The sequence below is a fragment of the Dryobates pubescens genome, chromosome 28, assembly GCF_014839835.1.
Source record: "Dryobates pubescens isolate bDryPub1 chromosome 28, bDryPub1.pri, whole genome shotgun sequence".
Classification (NCBI taxonomy): Eukaryota; Metazoa; Chordata; class Aves; order Piciformes; family Picidae; genus Dryobates; species Dryobates pubescens.
Window position 1 is genome coordinate 4232634 of NC_071639.1, and position 24129 is coordinate 4256762.

General features: G+C 45.8%; 1 protein-coding gene across 1 annotated transcript; it reads right to left on the reverse strand.

Annotated features, from left to right (window-relative positions):
* Positions 1–11490: 11490 nt before the first annotated feature.
* CENPW (centromere protein W) lies at positions 11491–20865 on the reverse strand. Its single transcript, XM_054174068.1, has 3 exons — positions 20770–20865; positions 13745–13858; positions 11491–12039 (listed from the first exon to the last, which is right to left on the reverse strand). The coding sequence occupies exons 1-3, from the start codon at positions 20857–20859 to the stop codon at positions 12013–12015; spliced, it is 231 nt and encodes a 76-aa protein (XP_054030043.1). The 5' UTR covers positions 20860–20865; the 3' UTR covers positions 11491–12012.
* Between the last annotated feature and the right edge of the window lie 3264 nt (positions 20866–24129).

The window sequence follows — 24129 nt, forward strand, 5'->3', positions numbered from 1 at the left end:
TTCTCCTTGAAGAATAAGTTTGGGGGAACATTTGGTATTTTACAATTTAGGATAACCTAAAGCAATTCAATTCAGATGTTCTCTATTAACACCCATCAAATTTTACAGGAGAGGGTAGAAAAAGCAGACCTGCCCCAGGATCAGTGTGGAGAGACACCAAAGCCACTCCAGTACTGATGTCCCAAGAAATTGCCCCAGATATTATGAATACAGCAGTGACTCCCAAGACCTGGATATCTGCCCCAAGCAGATGCTTACTTCACACACTCATAGAATCATAGAATCAAAAAGGGTGGAAAAGACCTCAAAGATCATCAAGTCCAACCTGGCACCCAACACCTCATGACTAACTAAACCATGGCACCAAGTGCCACATCCAATCCCCTCTTGAACACCTCCAGGGATGGAGACTCCACCACCTCCCTGGGCAGCACATTCCAATGGCTAACAACTCTCTCTGGGAAGAACTTTCTCCTCACCTCCAGCCTAAACTTCCCCTGGCACAGCTTGAGACTGTGTCCTCTTGTTCTGGTGCTGGGTGCCTGGGAGAAGAGACCAACCCCCTCCTGTCTACAACCTCCCTTCAGGGAGTTGTAGAGAGCAAGAAGGTCTCCCCTGAGCCTCCTCTTCTGCAGGCTAAGCAACCCCAGCTCCCTCAGCCTCTCCTCATAGGGCTGTGCTCCAGACCCCTCCCCAGCCTCCTTGCCCTTCTCTGGACACCTCCAAGAGTCTCAATGTCCTTCTTAAATGGAGGGGCCCAGAACTGGACACAGTACTACATAGCTAGCAGGACAGCACACACCACAGAGCCACAACAGCTGAGACCAGAGGAAGCATCATATTCTGCCTGAACTGTGAGTCTGAAGCTTTCTTCTGCGCAGGTAGCTTCTGAGAGAGTGGATTCAAACTGATTTCAGATCATTTGTCTGCAAGACATTGTATAAACCTGAACTAATACATCAGTGATAGGGCTGGGCTGTGGTTCTTATTTTTCCCCCTATTTGGAACTGTTCTCATCAAACTCAACTTTTAGGCTGGAGGTGAGGAGAAAGTTCTTCATGGAGAGAGTTGTTAGCCATTGGAATGTGCTGCCCAGGGAGGTGGTGGAGTCACCATCCCTGGAGGTGTTCAAGAGGGGATTGGATGTGGCACTTGGTGCCATGGTCTAGTCATGACGTGTTGGGTGACAGGTTGGACTTGATGATCTCTGAGGTCTTTTCCAACCTTATTGATTCTATGATTCTATGAACTGTTCCTTCTCTCCTCATTGTATAAACTTCAGTCAGAGAGAAGAAAGCTTCACCTAGGTGTTGATTGTGCATCCACAACCTCCCTGGGCAACCTGTTCCAGAGTCTCATCACTCTCCTACTCAAGAAATTCTTCCTAAGATCCAGTCTAAACCTACTCTCCCTCAGCCTAGAATTATTCCCCCTTGTTCTGTAACTAAACACTGATGAAATGTCCCTCTCCAACCTTCCAGAGGGTTCCCTTTATGCATGGGAAGGCAGCTCTAAGGTCCCCCCAAAGTCTTCTCCTCTCGAGGTTGAACAACCCCAGCTCCCTCAGCCTATCCTCACAGCAGAGGTGCCCCAGCCCTTGCATCATCTTCCTCTGGACTCACCCCAACACCTTCTTATAATGGGAACACCAGAACTGGATGGAGTATTCAAGATGGGGGTCTCACAAGAGCTGAGTAAAGAATGAGAATCCCACTCACATATGAGCCAGGACGAGAGAGGCTCAAGTGTCCTATGAGGCTTGCAGCTATGCAACAGGATTTTAAACACTGGCTAACATGTCCCTTAGATATTTTCCTTTATCTGGTCCATTTAGAAAACTGGCACAGATCTCATTCAAACTGATTTCAGTTCTATGACTTCATCTGTCTGTGCACTCAAAGCTCAATGATAAAATTCACAGCAGGCTGGCAACGGCAGAGGTTAGCACTGACACAGTCAGACCACTTTAAATCAGACCAGACAGAAGGAATAAGCAGCTCCAGCTAATCACAGAATCACCAAGGTTGGAAGAGACCTCAAAGATCATCAAGTCCAACCTTTCACCACAGACCTCATCACTAAACCATGGCAGCAAGTGCCACATCCAATCCCCTCTTGAACACCTCCAGGGATGGGGACTCCACCACCTCCCTGAGCAGCACATTCCAATGGCTAACAACTCTCTCTGGGAAGAACTTTCTCCTCACCTCCAGCCTAAACTTCCCCTGGCACAGCTTGAGACTGTGTCCTCTTGTTCTGGTGCTGGGTGCCTGGGAGAAGAGACGAAACCCCTCCTGGCTACAACCTCCCTTCAGGGAGCTGGAGAGAGCAATAAGGTCTCCCCTGAGCCTCCTCTTCTCCAGGCTAAGCAACCCCAGCTCCCTCAGCCTCTCCTCACAGGGCTGTGCTCCAGACCCCTCTCCAGCTTTGTTGCCCTTCTCTGGACACCTTCAAGTCTCTCAATGTCCTTCTGAAACTGAGTAGCCCAGAACTGGACACAGGACTCAAGGTGTGGCCTAAGCAATGCAGAGTACAGGGTACAATGACTTCCCTGCTCCTGCTGGCCACACTATTCCTGATGCAGGCCAGGATGCTGTTGGCCTTCTTGGCCACCTGGGCACACTGCTGGCTCATGTTCAGCCAGCTGTCAATCAGCTCCCCCAGGTCCCTTTCTGCCTGGCAGCTCTCCAGCCACTCTGACCCCAGCCTGTAGCCCTGCATGGGGTTGTTGTGGCCAAAGTGCAGCACCTGGCACTTGGATTTGTTAAACTGATTTGGCAGTGTTTGCCCTTCATCATTTTTGATTCAGTGTCTGCTCAGTTGCCCAAAACCCATCTTCCCCTGTGCCTTTTACATTCTTAGCTAACAACACAGGAGTGTGTGCCTGCAGAACCTCACCTAGGGCTAGCAGGTTAAGAGCAAGCCCTTCCTTGGCTTGATTGAACTGCTGCTATCACATTATTACTCTGCAGTAAGGCAGTGCCTAAATTCCTTTTGTAAACCAGAAGGAGTTTTAGGGCTGTTCAGAAGTTATTCTACGCTCTACCAAGCTCTCCACGCATGGAAATCATTCTCCCAGGAAAATGACCTTGTGAGTAAGAAACTTGAGCTTACAGGTATCAAATGACCTGCAAAGATCTTTCAGCAGTTTGGTCAGGATAACATTAATAACCCAGCCTGCAGGAGAGTATTATGTACCCAAGCCTGTGTGAATTCAATGACTGTGGACTGCAAAGAAACCCCCTCCATGCCCCCCAACACTGCTCCCCAAAGAGCAAAGGAATGAATTCCCACTGACTACCATCTGCTGTCACGTGGGGAGACTCACCACTGTCCTCAAAAAGCTGCAACTCTCTGTTCATAGAATCATAGAAAGGTCTGGGTGGAAAGGGACCTCCAAAGGTCATCCAGTCCAACTCTCCCTGCAGTAAGCAGGGGCATCCTCAACTAGATTCCTTCCTTTTAGGAAGGAGGTTGACTTGCTGGAAGGTGTTCAGAGAAGGGCAACAAAGTTGGTGAGGGGTTTGGAACACAGCCCTGTGAGGAGAGGCTGAGGGAGCTGGTGTTGCTTAGCCTGGAGAAGAGGAGACTCAGGGGAGACCTTATTGCTCTCTACAACTCCCTGAAAGGAGGTTGTAGACAGGCAGAGGTTGGTCTCTTCTCCCAGGCAACCAGCACCAGAACAAGAGGACACAGTCTCAAGCTGCACCAGGGGAGGTTTAGGCTTGGAGGTTAGGAGGAAGTTCTACACAGAGAGAGAGATTGCCCATTGGAATGGGCTGCCCAAGGAGATGGTGGAGTCACCATCACTGGAGGTGTTTAGGTGGAGGCTTGATAGGGTGCTTGGTGCCATGGGTTAGTTGATTAGGTGGTGTTGGATGATAGGTTGGACTTGATGATCTTGAAGGTCTTTTCCAACCGGGTTTATTCTATTCTATTCTATTCTATTCTATTCTATTCTATTCTATTCTATTCTATTCTACTTCTATTCTATTCTAGATCAGGTTACCCAGAGCCTCCCTGTCAAGTCTCACCTTGAATATCTCCAGGGACTGGGACCCAACAGTCTCCCTGGTTCTAGTGTTCAGCCATGCTCATGGCAAAGAACTTCTTCCTAACACCCCATCTAAATCTGCTCTTCTCTAGTTTGAAGACAAATCAAGCCCCAGGCTTGATGGAGCCTTGAGCAATCTGCTCTAGTGGTGGGGGTCCCTGCCAGTGCCAGGGGTGTTGGAACTAAATGACCTTCAAGGTCCCTTCAAACCCAAACCATTCAGTGAATCTTCTCCCCATGGAACTGAAGCCCCTCTAACATGTAAGAACTTTGTTGTATTACCATATTTTACCATGCCCAACAGGCTATTTAGGGCAGCCACAACTACAGCACTGCTAAAACAAAGAGAAGAGTCTATATTCCAATACATATCTAGAATACATTGAACCAAACAGTGGTTTGAAACAGTCTGAAGACCAACTCAAATTTGCAGCACAGCTTACAGCTCTGGCCCAAGGACTTGCTTTAGCAGGACCTTGTTTTACTACAATCAGCACTTTATAGTTGGAATATAAGTCACACCTCCTAAATATATCCTCCTAATCATAAGTCACCTCAAACCCCCTCTGTATTTAAGGAGTTACAGTGACCTATCATTACTTGTGCTCAGCTGATAAAGGACTAATGGAATGCCAAGTCAGCAGCTCAACCAACACAAGCTATATGTTTTGTAGTTAAGGTTACTACATGAGCAAAAACCTCCTGCACAAAGCTGCTCAGAGGACATGTTGGGTTGTGAAAATGAGGCCAGGTTATGCTTATCCAGAGGGGGGCCACAAAGATGATCAGAGGGCTGGAGCACCTCCTCCGCTGGAAAAGGCTGGGAGAGGTGGGGCTGCTCAGCCTGGAGGGGAGAAGGCTTTGGGGGGACCTTAGAGCTGCCTTCCAATACATAAAGGGAACCCTCTGGAAGGTTGGAGAGGGACATTTCCTAAGTGTTTAGTTACAGGACAAGGGGGAATGATCTCAGGCAGAGGGAGAGTAGGTGTAGACTAGGTCTTAGGAAGAAGTTCTTCAGTAGGAGAGTGGTGAGACTCTGGAACAGGTTGCCCAGAGAGGTTGTGGATGCACAGTCAACACCTAGGTGAAGCTTTCTTCTCTCTGACTGAAGGACCTTATAGAGGCTTTGCGTTACCTGGAGGGAGCAACATGAAAGCTGAGGAGGGACTTTTGACAAGGACTTGTAGTGCTAGGAGGAAGAGGAATGGATTGAAGCTTGAGAAGGGGGGATTTATACTGGAGATTAGGAAGAAACTCTTTCCAGTGAGGGTGGTGAGACACTGGAACAGGTTGCCCAGGGAGGTTGTGGATGTCCCCTCCCTGGAGGTGTTCAAGGTCAGGTTGGATGAGGCCTTGAGCAAGCTGGGCTGGTGGGAGGTGTGGCAAGGGGTTGGAACTAGATGATCTTTAAGGTCACATCCAACCCAACCCATTCCATGGATGAATCTGTGAAATAACTGCAGACCTATCACTGGGATCACTCTCTGAGGCTGAAATATTGAGCTTCAAAGAAAGAAAAATCTTCAAGATCCAGCACCACTTCAAATATCTAACATTCCCCTTCTCATCATGGATCAGCAGAAGGATAAAAACCTAGGGGGAAAGTTCTGGGCCCCTCAGTTCTGAGGCCCTCAGTTTAGGAAAGATGTTGAGTTGCTGGAAGGTGTCCAGAGAAGGGCAACAAAGCTGGGGAGGGGTCTGGAGCACAGCCCTGTGAGGAGAGGCTGAGGGAGCTGGGGTTGCTTAGCCTGGAGAAGAGGAGGCTCAGAGGAGACCTTCTTGCTCTCTACAACTACCTGAAGGGAGGTTGTAGCCAGGTGGGGGTTGGTCTCTTCTCCCAGGCAACCAGCACCAGAACAAGAGGACACAGTCTCAAGCTGCACCAGGGGAGGTTTAGGCTGGATGTTAGGAAGAAGTTCTTCATAGAAAGAGAGATTGGCCATTGGAATGGTCTGCCCAGGGAGGTGGTGGAGTCCCCATCCCTGGAGGTGTTTAGGAAGAGACTGGATGGGGTGCTTGGTGCCATGGTTTAGTTGCTCAGATGGTGTTGGGTGATAGGTTGGACTTGATGATCTTGAAGGTCTTTTCCAGCCTGGTTAATTCTATTCTATTCTATTCTATTCTATTCTATTCTATTCTATTCTATTCTATTCTATTCTATTCTATTCTATTCTATTCCATTCCATTCCATTCCATTCCATTCCATTCCATTCCATTCCTATTCTATTCTATTCTATTCTGTTCTATTCTATTTTATTCTGTTCTATTCTAAATGAGCAAAAGCATCCAGGAAAATGTCCTATCAGAAAGCTGTTTGCTTTTCAATGAGCAGATTCATAACCAAGAGCTCCATAAAATTGAAGGCTCCTTTGTAAAATGGAAGAGTGCTCCCAGGCCCACAGAGGATTCCTTGAAGCTCTAACCCTGGTAGGCCTAGACAAAACCAAAGAAACAAGATTTTCTGTTGTACAGTTCCCATGCTCAGTTTTGCTGTGAATTAGGCTTTATTTGCTTTCCATACATTAATGGCTCTACATATATCAGCAGAGCAAGAGTCAAAAAGTATCTGGAAGTGTCACAACCCACAGGATACCTTTTAGCAGCAATAAACTGGGGGATTTTCTCTATCAACTTACTTGCTGAGCAGAAAAAGACAGTTTTTGCTCTATCCCCACCTTATGGCTGCAAGAAGAATTTTCCTATTCAGCATGGTGTATTCAGTCTGGAGAAGAGAAGGCTCTGAGACCTTATGGTGGCCTTCCAGTGTCTGAAGGGGGCTCCAAGAAAGCTGGGGAGGGACTTTTGAGGGTGTCAGGGCATGATAGGACTGGGGGGAATGGAACAAAACTAGAAATGGGTTGATGCAGAATGGATGTTAGGAAGAAGTTGTTCCCCACGAGGGTGGTGAGAAACTGGCACAGGTTGCCCAGGGAGGTGGTTGTGAAGATGCAAAGGGTGAGTGCCCAGAGGCTGGAGCCAGGCTCTGCTGGGTGATGCCCAATGCCAGCACAAGGGGCAGTGATGGAAGTTGAAGCATAGGAAGTTTCATGTATATATGAGGAAAGTTTTTTTACCTTGTGAGGGTTACACAGTCTTGGAACAGGCTGCCCAGGGAGGTTGTGGAGTCTCCCTCTCTGCAGATATTCCAAATCTGCCTGAATGTGCTCCTGTGTGATCCTCTCTAGGTGATCCTGCTCTGGCAGGGGGGTTGGACTGGATGAGCTTTCAAGATCCCTTGCAGCCCCTGAAGTTCTGTGATTCTGTGGTGGAAGCCTCCTCCCTGGAGGTTTTTTTTAAAGCCAGGCTGGATGTGGCTGTGAGCAACCTGCTGTAGTGTGAGGTGTCCCTGCCCATGGCAGGGGGGTTGGAACTGGCTGATCCTTGGGGTCCCTTCCAACCCTGACAATTCCATGATTCTCCATCTATTGCTGATGGTTTTTTTTCCCTTTACTGTACCACTGTAGTGACAGATCATAAGAATTGGATGTGGCACTTGAAGCCATGGTTGAGTTGGTCCTGAGGTGCTGGGTGACAGGTTGGACTTGATGATCTCTGAGGTCTTTTCTAACCTTACTGATTCTATGATTATTTAGCATTTGTACTGTTGCACCTTCAGATTTTTAGCAAGCATGCACTCCTCCACACACATTCACCATGAACCTCCAAAGCACAAATGTCCTCTCTAGCACCTGTGTTGACTTCCTGAATCTAAACAGCTGACTCTGCGATCCAACATAACCTCAGATTCAAACAGAACAGGGAATAGTTGGGTTCTGACTCAAAAGTCACCCAAGTTCATGTATTCCTCTTGACTCCACCAGGAATCAGGGCTAGATGTCTGCACAGATCTAACACTCTTCAATTTTCACCCTTTTTAAAGTTACTTTTAAACTTAAATCATCAGGTGATTTATAGCACTCAGGAAACAGTGAGCTTACATGCCCCAAGTTAAAACTGAAGCATGCATTAAGCTAGTTTTAAACCTTGTCCAGTTCTGGGCCCCTCAGTTTAGGAAAGATGTTGAGTTGCTGGAAGGTGTCCAGAGAAGGGCAAGAAAGCTGGGGAGGGGTCTGGAGCACAGCCCTGTGAGGAGAGGCTGAGGGAGCTGGGGTTGCTTAGCCTGGAGAAGAGGAGGCTCAGGGGAGACCTTCTTGCTCTCTACAACTGCCAGAAGAGAGGTTGTAGCCAGGTGGGGGCTAGTGTCTTCTCCTAGGCAACCAGCACCAGAATAAGAGGACACAGTCTCAAGCTGCACCAGGGGAAGTTTAGACTGGATGTTAGGAAGAAATTCTTCACAGAGAGAGTGATTGCCCATTGGAATGGGCAATCACTACCCAGGGAGGTAGTGGAGTCACCATCATTGGAGGTGTTTAGGAAGAGACTGGATGGGGTGCTTGGTGCCATGGTTTAGTTGATTAGATGGTGTTGGATGATGGGTTGGACACGATGATCTTGAAGGTCTCTGCCAAGCTGGTTTATTCTATTCTATACTTTATCTTGTAAGCAAGGTTACGTGCCCATGGGGGCTAGACCAGTGCATAGGCTTCATAAGATCTACTCAAGCTGGCAAACTGCAGATCCTCTACCATCAGTCACTCCCTACATGAGCATCATGGAATTGTTTCAGTTGGAAAAGGCCTTTAAGATCATCCAGTCCAACCATTCTCTAACTCTACCAAGGCTGGTGCTAACCCAAGGCCCTCAACACATCTCTGCCTCTCTGAAACACTTCCAGGGATGGAGATTCAACCACCTCCCTGGGCAGCCTGTGCCACTTTTTGGGAACCCTTTCAGCAAAGAAATTTTTTGTAATACCCAACCTAAACCCCCCCTGGTACAGCTTGAGTCCATTTTCTCTTGTCCTATCACTTGTTACTAGGGAGAACACACCAACCCCCACCTGGCTCCAACCTCCTCTCAGGGAGGCTTAAGAACACAATAGTGATGTATATTCCTGAATGCTTAACCACACTACACCAAAACCATTACTTTTTGGTAAGCATTCACTTAAACTTTAGGAGAGAAACTTGAATTTCATCTGCTGGCTTCAGCTGTTATGAAATATTCCCAAAGTACTGGCAGTCTTCTGACTCAAACTTCTCAGGGCTTACAGGAAAAAGTTCCTCAGAGAGGGGAGAGAAAAAGAGAGGGGAGAGAAAAAGAGAGGGGAGAGAAAAAGAGAGGGGAGAGAAAAAGAGAGGGGAGAGAAAAAGAGAGGGGAGAGAAAAAGAGAGGGGAGAGAAAAAGAGAGGGGAGAGAAAAAGAGAGGGGAGAGAAAAAGAGAGGGGAGAGAAAAAGAGAGGGGAGAGAAAAAGAGAGGGGAGAGAAAAAGAGAGGGGAGAGAAAAAGAGAGGGGAGAGAAAAAGAGAGGGGAGAGAAAAAGAGAGGGGAGAGAAAAAGAGAGGGGAGAGAAAAAGAGAGGGGAGAGAAAAAGAGAGGGGAGAGAAAAAGAGAGGGGAGAGAAAAAGAGAGGGGAGAGAAAAAGAGAGGGGAGAGAAAAAGAGAGGGGAGAGAAAAAGAGAGGGGAGAGAAAAAGAGAGGGGAGAGAAAAAGAGAGGGGAGAGAAAAAGAGAGGGGAGAGAAAAAGAGAGGGGAGAGAAAAAGAGAGGGGAGAGAAAAAGAGAGGGGAGAGAAAAAGAGAGGGGAGAGAAAAAGAGAGGGGAGAGAAAAAGAGAGGGGAGAGAAAAAGAGAGAGAGGATCTTGCTCCTAGGCAACTCAAGAGAGTTAAAGTGGACATCAAAACAGGGTCCAAAAGAAGTTACAGGGCTCAAAATAACAGTGCAGTGGGGAGAGGGAGGTAGTTACACAGGACTGTAAGAGAATATGTCAGGGAAAATGAATTAAGGACAACTTTTCTAAGGAAGGAAAATGTCATGTTGTGGTAAAAATCACTAAGTCACAGACAGTAATTACAAAGGCAAACAGAAATATCTGGAAATATTTCCTTTATTACCAAAGAATAAGTCCAAATATCCTCTACACATTTGTTTTCAGCTTTTATTTTGTGGCTTCCCAAGGGAATAAGAGAAGAAAATGCAGAATAAGGAATCCAGGCAACCTTGGCAGCAGACTGAACTAAGCCCTGTGAGTCAGTAAAGCAGAGGAGTCATCCTTCCTTGCTGCTTTTCACAGGTTCTACAGGATTCTGGAAAGCATGGGAACATGATATGGAAGTTAAAGCTCTGGCATTGCTCATTTCCTTAGACTACCTAAACTCTTCATAAAATGCCTTTTTTTTCACCCCCCTGAGTGTCCAGAATATACTCAGTAATGAGTTAAACAAAATTAAGACTACTCAATGTATCAGGTTAGAAACAAAATGATTTCTGTTAAGCATAGCTCAGCTACCACATATCCCACAAGACAGCACTGTCAGCCCCAACTGTGAGATTCTACCCTACCTTAATTAAGCAAAGTGTTCAGAAACAGTTTAAAAAGGTCAGACTCTGACTTGAACACGATTTTAATGTAAGAGATTGTCATACAGTGCAGATTTCCAGGCTTGTGACAGGTTAGGAGGACACTCAAGATGGAGAAGTAGCAGCTTGGCACCCATGCCAACTTCTCCTCACTGTTTGTCCAGGATCTTGCTTCAAAAACATCAGCTGAGCCAGATCATTTTCTTTTCCATAACGTGCATCTGTCCACACCAGCTGAATTAGAGACCACCACCACGTCTCACATGCCACATCAAACAACAGGTCAGCTCAGCAGCTCAGAGCATGACTTAGAAACACAAAATATGCATTCTCTTCCCAGAACACAGAAGCTTTTAGCTCACTTGTCAAAGGTATTTCAAAATATGGAGACATTTCTAAATAAATTGAACCTCAGCTATGTGATGCAGTGGTTTCCACAGCAATTGATGTGAAAAGTCAGGACTTTGTGAAGCCAGGAAATCTGTTTTGAAATGCACACTCTCTGAATGCAGATTTTACTAAATCCATCCTTTTCTTTATCCTGGTCTCCTTTAAAAGCTCCACACCTCTGCTGAGAAATGCCACATCATACCTGAAGAGTGACTGTGGTAGAGGCACTCCTCCATTATTATGGAAGGAATAAGGTAATGAACAGTCCTAAATGCCAAGTAACAGATGTTTTGAAATGATGGTGTGAGCAGGCTTAATCATTTTACTTCTGTTCTGAATTGCATTTGTCCTGGCTTCTTCTGCTACACAATGGAGAAACAGCAAGAAGCTCAAATGCACCTTTATAAGAGGGAAGGAAAAAACCATGTAATGGAAAGAAAGCAAGAAGGACTCAATCTGGTTTAAGCACAGTTTTAAGTTCACTGAGGCAGAGTATTCACCTATTAGACTGCTTTCAGGTTCCAGAAAGGTGTTCTGAGCACAACAAGGTATCACTCAGTTCAACACTTAATCAATTCCCATTACTGCAAGAGGCTTGTGAAACAGACTTTGACTGTAGTATGCTAAAATCACCACAGTGCTCTAGAAATGATCATACAAACAGCAGATCTCACAGAAACCCAACCTGGTTTTTATTAGCAGCTTCTCATAATCAAACATAAACATCATTATCAGAGAATAAGGACCCTTTTGGCTTACTAGTAAAGAGTCAGCTTTCAGTCAGCACAGCAGCCAAGCTTTTAATGAACAGCAAACTCATCCCTCCCTTATCACCAAACGGCCCCCAGACAAGTTCGAGGGCTTCTGCCCCTTTCCAGCATAAAAAAAGCATTGCCATTCATTTCTCCAGAAGCAGGAATTCTCCACTGTCAGGAGCCTCCATCCATTTTTAAACAATGCCATGAAGTGCATGAAAATACACTGGGTGAGATTCTCAGTTGAGGGTTGTTAAGCAGCAGACAGTACCAGGCAGGAGACAGACATCAATGAAACTAAATACTTCCCAAGCGCAAAAGCTGGCTCACAGGATCTCATGTGAGTATGGAAACAGGGGGAAAACGTGTTCTGAAATTCCAGTGGTCTGTTTTCTAGCCTCTGCTTTTCTTTAAAATAACCTGCAAGAAGAAGGGAGGGGAAAAAAAAGTATAGTTATCACTGCTTGTATCAATCCAGGCAGCTATAGTTATCACTGCTTGTATCAATCCAGGCGGCAGTAAGAGAGCCAAAACGCGAAGCTACTCAGACCAAAGGTTCACCTAGCCAAGTAATCTTTTTTTCCAAAGGTAGAGCCACCAGGGGAAATGTTAGAAATACAGCAAAAGCATCCAGAAAGCTGTCCTATCAGAGCTGTTTGGTTTGTCTGTCTGTTCTGGAATGAGCAGATTCATAACTAAGAATTCTGTAGAATAAAAGGGCTGCGGGGTTTAACAAGGACCGGTACTCCCAAGCCCTCAGCAGAGTCCTTGAAGTTCTAACCCCACTAGGCCTAGGCAAACCCCAAGGAATACTGTTTTATACCATACAGCTCCTTTGCTCAATCTCTGTTTGCAATGCCCTACTGCTTGCTATACCAAGAGCACGCAGACCCCTGGAAGGATATTTTATGGTTCGGAGTTGAAGTTGAAAAAACGAACTTCAAAGCCCAAGTGGGACCATTGAAGTGTTGTTATTAAAACACAGGCAGTTTCCCCTTCTCATCCTAAGCAAAAAAAACAACAAAAAAAACACCCCAGTAATAAATGAAGCACAAAAATGTTCAAATAATGTTAAGACTGCAGTTAAAAAGAAATTACAAATGCAGACGATTCCAACTGTAACATTCACTTGGCTACCCTACACATCCTGTATGCATTTCTGTTGCTATAGTAATAGAAAGTACCAAACTAAACAGTTCACTGGGGAGGGGGGGAAATAAATGCTGAAGATAAACAGAAGCCACAGGACCCAAATATCAGATAACACTGAGAGTTTTGTCCTTCCAACTTGCCCAGCATCGGCAGGTGGTTGAGCCGAGAACTCAAACTGGAGAGCGAGCTGCTTCGTGAGACCTGGGTAAAGCAGAGCCTTTGGGAGAGCAAAATGAGCTGCAGAGCACAAATTTCAGTCATGCTTGGACACTAATTCTTTCTGGAGACAGAAAGCCGCCTAACAACTTTCTCTTGCCCTTCTTTGCACACACAAAACTTACCGTAATGCAGAGGAGTCCTCCTTCACAGACATTTACACAGCGCTTTGTTATGCTGAACTACCCTTACAGCAAGCCACAGTTTAACCCCTGCCGAGGTCCTCCCTTGCCAAACTCAACGGCCCACACACAAGTACCTGTTTGTTCATGTAGTACTCACACAACCCTGCAAGAACCCACTTCAAACACCTTTCAGAATAAGCAGGTAAGAACTGAACTACTAAGATATTTGAAACTCTTTGGACTACCTCAAACTTGTCCCACAAAGCTTCATTCTTAAGTGCTGTCTTCAGGAAGCATCATCTGAAATAAAGATCCCCCAGCTTTGGAATAGGCTTTCAGTTCCCTGGGCTTTCAGCCTAGGATGCTTGCAGGCAGAATGCTGTGTAGACATACCCATATATTGAAATGATGAATTTAAACATGGCATCATCAAGGGGGAAAGGGCTGTATTTAACAGGGCAAGAGGAGTTAATCTGATGTCTTGGTAACAAGGGCCTAAAGAACATTACATTTCTGCAGGTTTGGGAGTATAAACAAAAACCCATCAACACTAAACCAGAAAACTTGTGTATGTGCTGTCCTAATGCATTTGGCATGGACAAGAAAGTGAAGCATTTAAAAGGCTTTATTACCTTTGCTGCAGCTATTGCGTGGTCAGGTTTAATCATTTTGCTCCTGTTCTGGATTGCATTTGTCCTGGCTTCTTCTGCTAGACGATGGAGGAACAGCAAGAAGCTCAGATGCACCTTTAAAAGAGGGAAGGAAAAAACACATGTAATTAAAAAAAATATATCAAGAAGGACTCAATCTGGTTTAAGCACAGTTTGGGGTTTTTTTTTCCAGGGGTTCACTGAGGCAGAGTATTCACCTATTAAGACTGCTTTCAAGGTCCAGAAAGGTGTTCTCAGGAGGTACCAATCAGTTCAAGACTTAATCAATTCCCAAGCTAATCATTGCTGCAAGAGGCTTGTGAAACAGACTTTAACTGTAGTATGCTAAAATCACCACAGTGCTCTAGAAATGATCATACAAACAGCAGATCTCGCAGAAACCCAACCTGGTTTTTATTAGCAGCTTCTCATAATCAAACATAAACATCATTATCAGAGAATAAGGACCCTTTTGGCTTACTAGTAAAGAGTCAGCTTTCAGTCAGCACAGCAGCCAAGCTTTTAATGAACAGCAAACTCATCCCTCCCTTATCACCAAACGGCCCCCAGACAAGTTCAAGGACTTCTGCCCCTTTCCAGCATAAAAAAAAGCATTGCCATTCATTTCTCCAGAAGCAGAAATTCTCCACTGTCAGGAGGCTCCATCCATTTTATTCCCCCAGCTCATCACTTATTTAACCTTTTTCCATGGAAAGGACTGGTAGGGCATATCCCGTTCACGGCAGAATGCTGCTCTGCTAGGACAGAAGCAGCATAAACTTCGGCAGCCAAGGAACTGCTCCAACCAGACCAAAAACTGGCAGCCACAAGTCCCCCCCTTGTAAGAAGGGACCCACAGCACGAACCCCTTAGTGAACATTACGTGAACCCTTTGAACAGCCCAACCTGAACGCTGGCAACTGCAGCTTTGGTGAATTAAACTTTCAAGCGCTGTTAACTTCCCTATGGAAAGCGTGCAGAAGAGGATTTCTCACTCAAGAGCTCAGAAGAAAATATTACTGAAGTGCAGGCACATTTTATTTCTCTGAAGTAGGTGACAAAAGTTACCCTGCCATACCTGATCTGCAAAGCCTACAAGGAGAGGGACAAGTCAGAGTTTATAGGAAACGCATTGGCAGTGGGATTGCAGCACAAAGAAGCTGTTGGAGGACAGGCCTTTTAGTCTTCATGTGACAAGCCATTCAGGGTTGGTTTTCTTTTGAATTCTCCTGAACTAAATGAAGCCAGCCTGCAACAGTTAAGTTTGCATAATATTTGGCATGCTTTGGAAGCAAAAACAAAAAATCCAGCAAAAGCAGATCGTCCTGTGGATTCCTTTAGGCAAATATCAAAGCTGGTTTTAAACTGGTCTCTAGCTACTCACGCAGAAATCATCTCCAACGCAATCAAGCGGTGCCACTAAAAGCGTTCCAACGTTAGAACTCTCATTACTAGACCTATCACCATGGAGGTGAGATTTCTGGGGGGGAAGGGGAAGGAAGAAGAAAAGCTTCCATACATGCAAGTCGTCTTGCTGAGATACCTAGAGGCAAAAGTGGCAACTTTAAAACTGCCTGCAAGAACTGCATCTGCTCGCGGGATCGCTGTAACTTCATTCTCTCGCTTTCCAAGGGAACTCTTGCATGTGAAGAAGCTTCCCCTGAGCTCCTGTAGATTTAGAGATGCTCATACAACTACAGTTAGAACTTGCTGCAACAGAGCACACGTGCTAATAAATATTCCAGATTATTAAAGGCAACTGAGAACAGGTAAGGAAAGGCAGAAGGCTTGAATGCCACGACTAGGACATCCCCTTTGTTTAAAAGCACTGCTTTAATACCTATTAGATTATTGTCCCTCTGCATCACATTTACAAGCAGTTTTGAAAACCACCTTCCAGGAAAACCACCTTCCACAAGTGAATGCTTAGCTCCCAGAAGGGGAAAGTTGTAAAGTTTCAAGAAATATGTAAAAACTCAGAATGCTGCTTGCAGAGCACCATCCACGTACCTGTTCCAGCACAGCTAATGAACAGCAGGGACAAGCTCCCTTTTGTTTTCTTTTGCTGCCCTAACTTCAGAACCATTCTTTAGAGTGATATTTTGCCTTCAATGTGCATTTATTCATCACTCTGTGCCAAAGATGAAGGAAAAAGGTTCATTGCATGCAATGTTTTAAGCGTTTTCTGCAAGGGAGATACAAACCCGTTCTTGCAGCACTTAAAAACCAGCAGCTGAGCTCCTACTTCTCTGCTGTAAATTCAAGCCAGAACAAAGTTTGCAGGCTTTTCTTCTCAGATCATAACAGGGAGATATCTGAATTTCAGGGTTGGTTTTTTTTTTCCCAAAAAGGGAAATAAATGCTTGAATTCTAAGAGAGCTGGAAAAACCTTAATCTCTACTCCCATCTCTTCACGCAAAGAAATCACCACGTTCCTCCAAAGCCCCAGCTTCTCGAGAAAGACTGCTGAAATCAGCTAGCTACACTGTGCACAGAGAAAGTGTTAACACTTAGCATGAGGGTTCTGACAAAGCTTCACATTTCCAAGAGACAAAATAATCCTATAAGCAAAGAAGAAACTTCATGCAGCCATCTGACAAAATGGTCTGACGAGTTTTGATGTCTTTCCTAGCGATCACGTAAGAGGACATTTGTTTATCAAGGGAAAACAACCACTGAAGGTCAGGGAAAGGAGAACAACCTGCTTATGTGATAAGCTAGGCAGGCAGAGCTCCTCACTGGACACAGCACCACAGCAGACTCCAACATAAAGGAAGACAGCTCAGAAACTGACCCAGCCAATTCTCGCTGCTCCCTGCAGAAGACTCTGCTCAAAATGTTTACGGCTTCACCTGAAGCCAGCTGCCATACACATTGCTGAAGCATGCAACCTAACCATTCTTACAAGGGTCGCTGGGAGTAACAGAGACACTGAAAAAAAACCATCCTCTCAAAAGCTGTTACTTATTGTGATGAGTGGAGTAATAATTCGTGTCAATTGCATGATTTTGATTAAGATAAACTCTAAACCAGAAACTCTAAAGCAGAAGTATGGATGGGCTAAATAAAAAGGTGAAACTAAAACGTGAGACAGGGAACCAGACACAGGAAAACTGGGGAATATGCTTGCATAACCTGAGTAAGATGGCTTCTTTTACTATAAAATGTTCTATATTATATTATTTGCCTTTGCTATTATTGTTTATATTTTGTTTCCTTTATTACATTTATATAGAAGCTAGAATAGAATAGACCAGACCAGACCAGGTTGGAAGAGACAGTAGACTGAAATATTAGGGAAGCTAACAAACAGCTTGTGTGAAAAATAGGGCACCAGACACAGGAAAAACGGGGAATATGCTTGCATAACTTCAGTAAGATGTCTTCTTTTATTATCAAATGTTCAATACTATATTATTTGCCTTTGCTATTATTGTTTATAGTTCATTTGCTTTATTATATATATGTAGAAGCTAGAATAGAATAGACCAGACCAGGTTGGAATAGACAGTAGACTGAAATATTAGGGAAGCTAACAGCTTGTGTGAAAAATAGGGAACCAGACACAGGAAAATTGGGGAATATACTTATATAACTTGAGTAAGATGTTTTCTTTCATTATAAGATGTTCTTTATTATATTATTTGCCTTTACTGTTATTGTTTATATTTTGTTTGCTTTATTATATATACGTAGAAGCTAGAATAGAATAGACCAGACCAGACCAGGTTAGAAGAGACAGAAGAGTGAAATATTAGGGAAGCTAACAGCTTGTGTGAAAACTAGCCTATGTAACAATAATAAGTTGCTCAAGGATGTGCAAGGAGAGGAGTTGATTCTATAGTCAGTTGGTGGCAAGAAATGTGGGAGCAGGAGTTGGGAGCAATGCTTGCAACAATAGAGCCGATGTAGTAGCAATCACAAGGACCCTGCATGTAACCAGACATGCTGTTGACCAACTGAAGGATTACATCCCCTAGAACGACCACCAAGATGCCTATTTTAGAAATTAATTTGATTAGACACACCTTTTTGTATGAATATGTATTAGGAATGGAATACTTAAAGAGGAACTAGATGGTGCTTAGCGTGCGTGTTGGTGGAGCACAGACGCACCCAGAGCTGTTTGCTTGCCTTTTATTGCCTTAAATTGCTCTTTTCAAACTAAAATCGTTTTTAATCAATTTTTAATTGGCTTTGTCATTTATAACAGCTACCATACACATTTCTAAAGCATGCAACCTAACCGTTCTTACAAGGGTCGCTGGGAGTAACAGAGACACTAAAAAACATCCTCTCAAAAGCTGTTACTTATCTAACTACGAAACTCCTCACCCTCCTTTAAAAAGAAAGAGAACTAAAGCAGCACTCCAGCTGTTTTGATCATTTATTCATAAAGATAAGGAGCTGCTATCCACATGGCTAGCTGAAGCACATCATGGACAATCACCAAGCCTGGACACTCCTGTTTAAAGGTGAAAGGAAAACAGCCAAGCCTTTAATGTTAATTAAAAACCATTTCATTCGGCATCATCGGCATCTAAGCTTCCACCCCGTTATTAAAATTCATTCTCATCTACTCCTTTGTGTCAGCATCTGCACAGTCATATTTGAAGCCCGTGGTTCGTTAGTTTTAGGCACTAATTCACTGATTGTCTTTGCAGCACAGGAACACTAGTGCCAGGAGGAAGAAAGAGCTGGGAATCAACAGCGAAGCCCTGGAGGCATGTCCCGCTTAGCCCTTTTCAGACAGCTATGCTACCTTGGAAGCCAAATTAACATGACCAAGGAAACACAAACCAACTAAACGCTACAAAAAGCGTTACTAGTGATTGTGCAAGTTCAATTAGCTGACTACTACTTGCACTGAGTAAGCTGAGTGGGTCTGAACACAAGTAGCAAGGGACCAGACCCTTAAGTACACGAAATACTCCAAAGATAGTGAAAGCAATAGGAAGGGTTCACATTTTTATTAGTCCAACTAGAAAAATATGTACAGTTTGCACTCAAATGTAAATCCTCTCATCTAGTCACCACATTGTGAAGTCAAAGATGGGGTTTTTTGTGCACAGATATTTTTTTTCCAAGACAGCTACTACGAGCTCTCTTAAAGCTGGGTTTCCTCGCTGCAGTCGAGTCTTTTCTTGGTTAGACAAACCCTTCCCATGCCGCAACTCTCTAGTCGTAGGTCAGAATGAAGCCAGCTTTGCTGGCCTCAGCTGTCTGAAACTGGGTGGGTGGCTATGGGTCTCTTAACCCCACACCTTTATGGCAGGTGTTTTTAAACCAAGAACAGGATCTCAACACCTCATTCTCATTAAATTACTCACAAGACTTATCACTCCTTAGTTTTGGACTGAGATTATTTAGATGTCCTCCTACAAAACCACGATCATTCAGGCTGCCTTAACAGTTTAGCAACTCGTTAGTCACAATTCAGCTGATTAACATCTGTATAGTCAAATTGCTCTACCCCAACAACAAACATCTCCACCTCACAGCCACATAACCCAAATTCCTACTCCTCAGTTCACCTACTCTCGGAACAGCAGGGTTTATATACAGTGACACAATATTTATGCATCAGCCTGGCCCCGAATCCCCAAACTCACAGGCAGAAATTTACAACACAGTAGCCACCAGCAAAGCAGAAAGCTGCAGTCACTACTTACTAGTACTTTATTAGCCTAACCAGTCATCTATCTCCCCACAAACTTGGCCTCCTCTCTGCCTGAAGGTCACTGCAGAAGTATCATTAATAGTAGCTTGACATCCCATTACCTCCAGCAACTTTCAAGTGCTCCGGTGCGAACCAACCACCTATGTCTTCCAAACGATAAAACATTTGGAGAGCAAATACGCCTCATTAGGGAAAGCTGCCCCCAGGCAACCAGAACAGTTGCAGCTGCTTGCCATGGCCAAAAGCACAACTGCTGCTGGTCACAGAATCACAGCACGGTAGGGGCTGGAAGGGACCTCTGAGGATCACCGAGTCCAAGCCCTGTGCGGAGCAGGATCACCCAGAGTAAACCAGACAGGAGCAGGTTTGGAATGCCTCCAGAGATGGAGGCTCCACTCTCCTGATCCAACAGTCCAGCACCTTCAAAATGAAGCATATTTTTTTTCTTTATGTTTATGTAGCACGTCCTGAGATCCAGTTTGTGTCTATTGCTCCTTGTCCTGCCACTGGGCACTACTGAGAAGAGTCTAGCTGCATCCTCCTGACACTGGCCTATTGATCAGCACTAATGAGATCTGATAAGCAAAGAAGCAGCTTCATGCAGATATCTAACAAAACGGTACGAATTTATATGTCTTTCTTAACGATCATGTGAGAAGACATTCGTTTATCAAGGAAAAACAATCACTGAAGGTCAGGAAAAGGAGGACGATCTGCTTATGTGATAAGCTAGGCAGGCAGAGCTCCTCACTGGGCACAGCACCACAGCAGATCTAAGCCCAAAGGAAGATCGCTCAGAAACTGACCCAGCCAGTTCTCTTTGCTCCCTGCAGAAGACAAAAGCACCCTGCTCAAAATGCTCATGGCTTCATCTGAAGCCAGCTGCCATTCACATTTCTGAATTCCCCTCTTTGTTTTACCTGTGCTGCCACTGTGGAGTAGGAAACACTCTTTCCCAGCCTATTTTGGGATGCAGGAGTGCGTAGTAGGCATGTGTATGGGTGACAACATGGTCTTTAACAAACTCAGTCTCCAAATGTCACAATAAACTGAACATAAAAGGCAAGCTCACCCAGAGCTGGCTTTAACCTCAGGCTGCTCTTCTCCAGGCTGAACAGCCCCCGGCCGGCGCTACAGCCCCACGTTCCCCCGAGGGAAGACTTCTAGGGCTGGGCAGTTCATCCCGTGAGCACCCCGCACTGTCCCAACGGCTCGGAGCCGACGCTGCCGCCAGCCCGTGCCCGGGGAAGGGGCCAAGGCTGAGGTGGAGCGGAGCGGCCCGCACCCTGCTCCCGGCCCGGCGCCCGTCCCTCCCCTCCTTCCTCACCAGCAGGTCGGTGTTCGCCGCCAGGCGTAAGCTGGGCTTCTCGTTCTTGATGATTCTGCGCAGAGTGCTGCGGGGAGCCGTGCACTTCATCTTCCCGCTCCCGTCCGCCCGTCCCGCCGCCGCCGCCGTTCGAATCGGCCGCCCTGGCGCAGGCGCGCTCCCGCCGTGACGCACTTCCCAACGGCCGCGCAGTGGCGCGGGCCCGTGCGCGCCCCTCCCCTGCCCGCTGCCTGCGGCCCCGCGGCCCCGCGGGAGCGTTCCCCTGGAAACCGCTTCGGGAGCCCTCGTCCCTGCGGCACAGCCGAGCGGCCGAGCAGCCGCCCGGGAAGCGGAGAGGAGGGAAAGAGGTGCCGGGGCCACCTGCGGCCCCGGGGCCCTTCTTCTGTGCTCGGCTTCGGGCAGCGCCGGCACCAGTCCCGTGGGTTTCCCGAGCGCCCCTCGGGTGCGGCGTGCCTGGCCCCAGCCTTCCCCGAACCGTTCCCCACTTCCAGCAGCCCCTGCTGACAGGCGGAGCCTGGTCACGTCCTGGCGACAGCGGTTGCCGGCTCCCAAGTCCCCGTCCCCGTGGCGCAGACGGCGAGCGGGGGTGAGGAGCGCTGCCGGTGCCGGGCTTAGAGACCGGTCCCCGATGGGCGCTGCCATGGTCCTGAGCCCGCAAGCGGCTTCGTGTGCACCCCCCGCCCCTGTACGCTAACTGAAACTTCCTTCTAGCATGCACAAGTTGCTCCGTCTTCCGCACAGGCCTTGGTTAACCAAGAAGAAAAACTACGGACACGGCAGCTCCCCGGCTGCCCTTACTCAGCCTTCAAAGCGGGCAGCAGTGTCCCGAAAGGTGGCACAAGGCAGGGGCACCGGCACGGTGTTGCCTAAATGAGCCTCGGGCGAGGCTGCTGGCAGTCATATCCCAAGCGTGACAATTTGTTTGCTGGAGAAGTGGAGGGCGTTGTACAGCACCTCTGCTCCCTCCATCATTGCTTGGTGTGACCCTGCCGGCAGATGTGCCACCAAATAAACGGTCTAAGCTGGGCGGGCTGCAGGACCAGTCAGCACCACAAACCTGCACTAAAATGAGCCTGGAGTGATAGGTTCTGCGCAGAAATCCCGATAAAATGCCACATTAGTAGAGTTCTGGCAGTGACTTGATTGTATACAGAAGCACCCCCTAGGTCTGAAATCAGCTAGCACTTTAGAAGTGCCATCCTTTCACACAGTGTTAAGGGTTGGATAGGACCTCTGGGAGTCCAGCCCCCTGCAGATTCACCTAAAGAATGTCATACAGGAACCAGCTGGGTTTTGAATGTCTCCAAGGACAGAGACCACCACCTCTCTGGGCAGCCTGTTCCAGTGCTCTGTCACCCTTACGTTTAAATGGAACTTCTGATGTTTAAGGTTATGCCCTTGTCCTGTCACTGGGCACCACTGAAAAAAACGTGGTCCCATCTTCCTGACATACACCCTTTAAGTATTGATGAGCATCGAGGAGATCCCCCCCTCAGTCTTCTCTTTACCAGACTAAAAGCCTCAGTTCTTTCAGTCTTTTCTCATAAGAGAGATGTTCCAGTACCCTAATATCTTTGTAGCCCTTTCTCTAGCATCTGTCCCTCCACTGCTGTTCTGGCTGAGGGATGCTGCTGACTGAAGTACAGGTTTCCCCACAGAGGGGCCCCTGCAGCTTGGCACTCACAGTGTATTTGGACTGTGTGTACTTAGTTGGAGAAGGGGTCAGGATTTCATACTGAGGTATGGAGCTTTTCAGCATATTTATTAGTTTCTTGTTTTCTTTGGCCTATGGGATGCTTGCAAACTTGAATCAATAAGAGAAACAGATCCTTTCAAAGTGATCAGCACCCAGAGATGAATCAGTTGCTGAAGTATGTCCTTAAATCTCTGCGAGTTGGTATTTGAGTTAATTTTGTGATCAGCTCAAAAAGCAGCCAAAATAGAGTAGGATATCTGACAGCAGGAGAGAATTTCAGATCTGCCAGGGCTTCATCCTCTGTCAGGTATTTGAAACCCATGCTTTGTTCTTTTAGCTTTGCCTGTCACTTGCCATTAATTGCCAGCGTTGAGGCAGATAATCAAGGTCTCAAGATGTTGGTGGGTTTTTTTTTCCTGAAAAGCACACTAAAAGAGTTTTATATTTTTCCCCCTCCAATTTAATAACAATCATAGGTAATGGCTCAGCAGCACGGGTGGAAGTAAATGTTTGTTCTTCCAGTTAACCGAGTGGCTATGACTCAGGAGCTACGTAGGGTCATACACTGTAATGCTCCATATGTATATATATATATACACAGAGAGAGAAACTTGCATTGAGATCAGCAATAATTCAACCTGTCAGCAGATTGAAATCTACAGCTGGGATAAATCAGTAGCTCCACTGGACCTTGCCTGAGCTGAGAACTGGGCCTTGCAATCTCACGCTGTCTCTGGTAAGCTGGTGCGGGCAAGCCTTTCGCAAACGCTGTGAGCTGCAAAAGTGCCTCCACTGTGGGTCTCAGGCTATGAAAATGCATCACAGAAACTGGAAACTGTGCAGTGGTCTGCAAAATATGACAGACACTGAGCCTCAAGGCAAGTAACTGTATCTTTTGTGTTGGGCTTGCTGTATAGAAAGTGACGGAGTGAAAACATCACTAAGCCTAACGCTGTTAGACTTCTGTTGGTTCTAATAGCTTTACATTTCTACTGAGCTGTTCTTTGGGTTTAGCCACAGAAAATAATCATTCCAAGTGCTGCCTGAAATCTACTTATTTACCAGATTCCCTTTTTTTATTACTATGGTTGGGGAGGGGGTGTGTGGAATTAATGACATTAGTGACTGCAAGCAATTGATACCAGAGATCCAACAGAAAACTTTTACATTCTAGCTCTGGTTTAGTGAATGAACATGACCTTCAATAGCTAAAATGTCTGCTTGAATAAGTACTTCACCAGTGAAGCTAAAATGTCTCCTTCAATATGTATGTTAATCCCTTTTTCAGTGAAGCTAAAATGTCTCCTTCAATATGCATTTTAATCCCTTTATCAGTGAAGCTAAAATGCCTCCTTCACTATGTATTTTAATCCCTTTATCACTAACTGTTTCTACAGATCTGATTTCTGAGTAGTTTAATTTTAATACAGGAATGCTGTAGGACAAGAGGCAATTATTTTGCTGTACACTGTGCATTGCAATGAGCAAAAATGACTGTAGAGGTTAACTAATTTTCACTGAAATCCCAACTCTTTAAGTGATTTCTCTTGATGCAGAGATTTCCTTTTTACAGTGCATCATAGAGAACTGCAAACTCACATTGGTTTTGAGTCTTTTTTTTCCCTTTCTGATAGAATCCATAGTGCTCTGTTTGAATGCTATTG

Bases quoted from the DNA above. Each gene is read 5' to 3' on its own strand.
- CENPW (XM_054174068.1), bottom strand. From the start codon at position 20,859: ATGAAGTGCACGGCTCCCCGCAGCACTCTGCGCAGAATCATCAAGAAC. The intron at 13,859-20,769 runs GTGAGGAAGGAG...CCTCTTTTAAAG, and splicing joins CGGCGAACACCGACCTGCTG to GTGCATCTGAGCTTCTTGCT. The intron at 12,040-13,744 runs GTAATAAAGCCT...TTCTTCTTGCAG, and splicing joins ACGCAATAGCTGCAGCAAAG to GTTATTTTAAAGAAAAGCAG.